The 6,000-nt window shown below is 33.7% G+C and overlaps 1 protein-coding gene across 1 annotated transcript in view; it reads left to right on the top strand.

Moving 5' to 3' along the window:
- Window positions 1-6,000, top strand: part of LOC100942191 (cadherin-9) — an 82,352-nt gene that overhangs the window by 69,157 nt on the left and 7,195 nt on the right. Inside the window, exons 7-8 of the mRNA XM_012805001.1 lie at window positions 3,809-3,945; window positions 4,417-4,538. Coding sequence (XP_012660455.1) covers window positions 3,809-3,945; window positions 4,417-4,538 — 259 coding nt within the window. The remainder of the gene's footprint in view (window positions 1-3,808; window positions 3,946-4,416; window positions 4,539-6,000) is intronic.

Here is a 6,000-nt window from a genome sequence, read left to right on the forward strand (position 1 = left end):
TTGATAAATTGGGAGACATCATTTGCATCATTTGAGAAAATTTTCTGTATATTGACATGGAAGTGTGCAACGTGAACGCTGTGAGCTGTTTCTAAATTGTCAGTGATTCTCCTTCATGAGTTCTTAACATGAAAAACAGTGCCTTTGAGGTTGTACTTTAAAAGGGAAGTGAGAAACTAGATCTATTTGATCCTAAATAAGCTACAAGAGGGTCAAAGCTTGACTTTTATAATGTGGGAATTTTTAGCTATTCTTCTGTCATAGAAATCCCCATGCTAAAATCTAGGGCAAGTAGCAACGCGCACAGAAGGAAATTTTATTTTCTTCTTTGATCTTCAATGCAAACAGTAGGAAGAAATCTGAGGTCTATTCAGGCATAGCATATAATGGTTAACCACTGACCTTTCCAACAATGAAGAGAAATATTTACAGCTGAATATTGTGAATTGACTTCTATTCAACACATAGAGGTGGTGGCCATCTTTTACTTCACTTTCTTTGTGTTTTGTCTTTATTCACAAACAGAATTTGGTTTATGAAAGAAAAATAAAACTTTAAAAATCATTTCCAACTATTTACTTTGCCTTTTCCTCAAACACCTGGTATGGCCATTTGTACCCAGATGTACATACAGCTCACATTCGGAACTAAATTGTAGGAGGCTTACATTTATAGAAAGGAAACACAATATATTTTTGTTTCGGCAAGAGGACTAAAAAAAGACAAATAGCATTTTATTCTAGAACAATTAGCAATTGTGCTAAAGAAAGAGAAACATTAATATAACTGGCATCCTCAATTTGACTACATTAACAGTTATAAATCTGATAATTGTCTGACAATGAATTGTGCGCTAAAATCTTATATAACATTTGTTTCTGGAAATATAAATATTGTATTTAAATCTTACATGTTTATTTTTAAATCTAGCATCTTAATTATCCTTTATTGCCTTAGGATTTTCCATCCCAGAAGTATAGCTACTCTTGGCCGTGCTTATTTGCCAAAGAACTTCTTCTCAGTCTTCCAAGTGCTTTTTGTAACACCATGTAAGAAAATTTCAGTAACAATTATTGGAAAAATAAGGGCATACTATCATTTTCTTGTAGCTCTATTGTCCATTGTGCAACTCTACTGAAGGACAACAAGGAAGTGACTGAGTTGGTTCCGTGTATCGGGAATGAGGTACAGAAAAGATCTTGAAACCAATTCTATTTACAATATTTTTTAGCATTTCCACTTCTGAGATATAAACCCAATACATTTTTTCACAAGGTCAAATAATCTCTTTGAAGCATTATCTATGATTTGGAAATAGTTTTTTACAAAGTTTAGCAGAAAATAAATTAGGAGAACACCTAGTGTACTATATTAAATTACTAAAATTACTTTCAAGATCTGACTTTCCTTAATAGATCTCAGTTAAGAATCATTCCTATGCTAATAGACCACATCATATACCCTTTAGTAAAATAGTCCCAAAACAGATGAAATTTAGAAATTTAGATTAACATATTTTCTCATTCCAGAATTTAAAAATTGCCAATCTTAACAATATGCAGAAACCTAAATATCTATTACCTTTTTGTCAAGGCCAATGCCAACTAGTGAATATATCATACATTTATAATGGGAACTGTAATTTTTCGCTTCACCAGCTCAAAATAAAGTTCATTTGTTCAGTACCTTTAATGAGATACTTAGAAAAATGTGCACTATCCCAGATGCTAATTAGTCTGTTAGTGTCCTTCACTGTTGTCCCTTTATATGTCCTCATTCTAACCACTTTCTCTCATAGTTAAAACCTTCTATATGAAGTTCAGTCTACGGATCTGCAACACAGGTGCTACTGAAGAGTGTTTTTTTAAGAAATGTATAATCCCAGTCCACATACCAGACCGACTGAATCAAATTCTGTCTTTGACAAGATCTACATGTTATTCATCTGAATGTCAATGTTTGAGAAGTCCTCATCCTCCTATATAGTCAATGACTTCGCAACAGAAATCTCAGAAAGATGTAAAAATATTAATTCGTACACCATACCATGATCTGATGTAACTAAAGTGTTTTCATATAAACTAACATTTTTCAAACTTTTCACTTTGTAGTGTCTATTAATTTTCTGTTGTGGCATAATAAAATACTGTAAATGCAGTGACTTAAAGCAACTCAAATTTATTATTTTGCAGTTCTGTTAGTCAGAAGTTTGGTATAGCCACGCTGGGCTAAAGTCAAAGTGTTGGTGTGGGCAGGGCCGTATTCCTTGGCCCGTGACTCTAGAAGAATTGTTTCATTGCTCATTCAGATTGAGCATCATTCAATTCCTTGCAATTGGAGGGGCAAGTTCCTGTTTTTTGCTGGCTGTCAGCTTAAGGACCATTCTTAGTTTCTAGAGGCTGCCTACATTCCTTGGCATGCAGCTCCCTTTCTTCATCTTTAAAGCCAGCAAGGAGGGGTCAAGTCTGCGCACTCTCACTCTTCAAATTTTCTTCTTCTTTTTTCTTCTATCTCATCTCTCTAAGCCACTTTTCAGCCTTCTCATCTCACTTTTAGGGGCTCAAATACTAAATGAAGCACATTGGGATAATCAAGGATATTTTCCCATTTCAATGTTTATTATTATTTTATTTTTTATAGATTCAGGGGATAAAAATGCAATTTTTACATGGCTATAGTATGCAATGGTGAAGTTCAGGCTTTTAGTGTGACTATCAGCCCAGCCATGTACACTGTGCACATTAATTTTACATCCCACATCTTCCCACCATGTCACCCTTCTGAGTCTCCAATGTCTAATTATTTCCTTCTATCGGACCTTGTATACATTTTATTTAACTCCTACTTTAAGTAAGAACATGCAATATTTGACTTCATGTTTCTGAGCTATCTATTTCATTTAAGACAATGTCCTGTTCTTTATCCATACTGCTCCAAAAGACGTGATTTCATTGTGTTTGATAGCTGAATAGTACCCCATGGTATATGCGTACACCACATTTTCTCATCCACGATAAACACTTAAGTCAATTCTGTATCTTTGCTTTTGTGAAAAGTGCTAAGGTACAAATACATTTTTTGTATGGATTTTGATGTAATGATTTTTTAATCAAACCTTATTTTGCCATGCAAAATAACATAATTACAGGTTCTGGGGATTCAGGGTATGGGCATGCTTGGGAGAGAAGACATTATTTTACCAAACAGAGTGATACAAAGCTACCTATGGTGACATTTTCTTTATCCAGCCCTAAGGAGAAAGTCACAGTGAATATGACATTTCATTTTTATTCAAAATATGTTGGAGGGATAAACTAGAAGAACTTGATTCAGCTGACATGCTCCTTGAATAGCAAACCTTTAAAGTGCAGTACACTTTACAGTAATTTCCTTCATTTTCACTCATAATCATAATGGTCTCTGTGGATACAGTTGTATTATTTTAAAACATATTTATCAATGTATTAATTGCTATCAATTCTATCAAATTTCATATGGCTCAAGCACTGCATGAGATAGGACAAATGAACCAAGTATCACTTAAAAACTCACTAAAAAGCTGTCACAAGATTCAGTAGTATAAATAATGACTCCATACACGTAACCATAGAATAATAACAATGGGAACAGCCAAACATATCAAATTACTTAAGAATCGTTCCTGTGTAATAAAAATTCAAGAAAGTTATCAGCATTTTGAATTCTACATCTTTGTCATATCGTTGTGAAAATTGACTATGACTTAAAAATAGTAGGAGAACTAATAATCTTAAATAATACCTAGATTTGTGAGTCTCTTTTCTGACAGATACTCAGTTGATCGGCATACTGATATGGATCGTATTTTCAGTATCAACTCAGAAAATGGCTCTATTTTCACACTGAAGCCCCTTGACCGGGAATCTTCCCCTTGGCACAACATCACCGTCACAGCCACAGAAATAAGTAAGTTGGAGTTACATTGATCTGAGCACACTGTCTTTCACCAAAGAGGTAAAACAATGTCATGAAGTGGAGTCTTTTCCTTGAGTGGAACGATGGTTTGCTTTGCAAGATCTTAGAGAAATTATTGAGAATATCAATCCATTTTTACACTCTTTCAAGAACTATCAAATGACTATTCATTTCAAACATGATTTTCTTTTACACCTTATAATATGATAGAAATAAAATTTAACATCATAAAAATAAGATAAGAAATTATCTAGTACAAACAATACTTCATTCTCAATCACACTTTCCTCAGTATTATTATCCTTTTAATTAGACTGTGTAACAGAGCTGAGATATTCATCTGTAACCCAGTTCAGATAAAGAATGTTACAAAAATGATCTGATGCTCGGCTACAAATGTGGCAAGTTATTCACTCCTTCTTGCTAAATGAGACTGAAATCTTACCCATGTTCTCTTCGCAGATAATCCAAAACAAACTAGCCATATTCCTGTCTTCATCAGAATTCTAGATATAAATGACCATGCTCCAGAATTTGCCATGTACTATGAAACATTTGTTTGTGAAAATGCAAAACCTGGGCAGGTAAATAAAATTACTGTAAGTTTTTTCTTTTTTAAAAACTTAATTTTACAAAAGCAAACGACATTGCATCGCTTTATTTGCATAATTCTCGTGCAAACTATTTTTATTGCTCCTTATCACCTGTGTATTTCCCCTTACCAAAGAACTCACAGTGATCTTATAAAGACTATTTTAAAATTGATATAGTAAGTATAATTATATGCTTTAATTTATGTACAAGTATATAATGAATATCACTTACGGGATACATAATTATGCTGATGCTGAGTTATATTCACCAAAATAATGGGCATATATTATTGAATAAAATATGAAGTGTAAAAATTAGTTTGTTCTATGTTAAAATAAATAAAACCTCAATTTTGTTTTTCTCAAATGCATTTTGGCACTTTTAATAACTTAGGAGAATATGGTTTGGTGAAAGTGATATTTTGTTTATGATTTTTAATTGATCATGTCATTGACTTTTTTTTTAAATGTAAGGATTGCCAAGTCCCTTTATAAAGTAATTTTTCAAATACATACAAATTAATTTTAAACAAGTGCAGAATATATTCATCTTTAACAAAAATCTGTTTTTCAACAACAACAACTGCACAAATTTTACCGAATATAATTTAATCAGTTATTGATAAATTTCTTTAAGGAAAAAGTAGGCGTATGCCAAGGATCATCTATTATTCTACCATGTCTTGTTAACTGTAGAAAATAGAGTGAAATATATAGTCTTTATTCCAATGAAGTGTGTGGAGTCAATGTTTGTGCCTTCCTCAAACTGCAGATCTGTCCCTGAGTGTGGTTGGATTTGGAAGTATTTAAGGTTAGGTGAAATAATAAGGGAGAACCCTGATAGGGTCAGGTTGATGTTGTAAAAAGAATACTCATGCAATCCCTCCCACCCCCACTGCCCGGTTCCTGAACCGAGGAAAGGCCATATTGCCACATGAGAGTACTCAAGGGAGCAGGCTGCAATTTGTGAGGCAGAAAGAGAGCCCCGGATAGCAGCTGTCACCAGCTGACCTGCTGGCACCTTGCATCCACCTTCCCTCCTCTGGATCTGTGAGAAAATGCATTTCTGTCCTTTAAGCCACCGGTCTATGGGATTTTGTCATGGCAGCCCAGCTGACTAAAACGGAGATATGGACCAAATTCGGCTTACATACACAAAAATGCAACTTATCTTTTTTTTCTTTTTGCCAACATAGAATGTTATTTAGATTTTAAAAACCCACATTTTCCTTTTTCACTTAGCAACAGTCAGTGGGGATAATCTTAATCCAGTAAATGGCTATTTTTAATTTGATCCTTAATTTCATAGCAGCTACATGTCAATTTATTCAACCACTCTCCTACTTATGGACATTGGATCTGTCAACAAAATGTTTTTCTAGCAGGCAGCACTATAATGAGCATTGTGAGACATTATGTTTGTTTACTACTGTGTATTATTTTACTTTGATAC

Source organism: Otolemur garnettii, unplaced genomic scaffold (assembly GCF_000181295.1).
Source record: "Otolemur garnettii isolate 467f Iridium unplaced genomic scaffold, OtoGar3 scaffold00033, whole genome shotgun sequence".
NCBI classification, from domain to species: domain Eukaryota; kingdom Metazoa; phylum Chordata; class Mammalia; order Primates; family Galagidae; genus Otolemur; species Otolemur garnettii.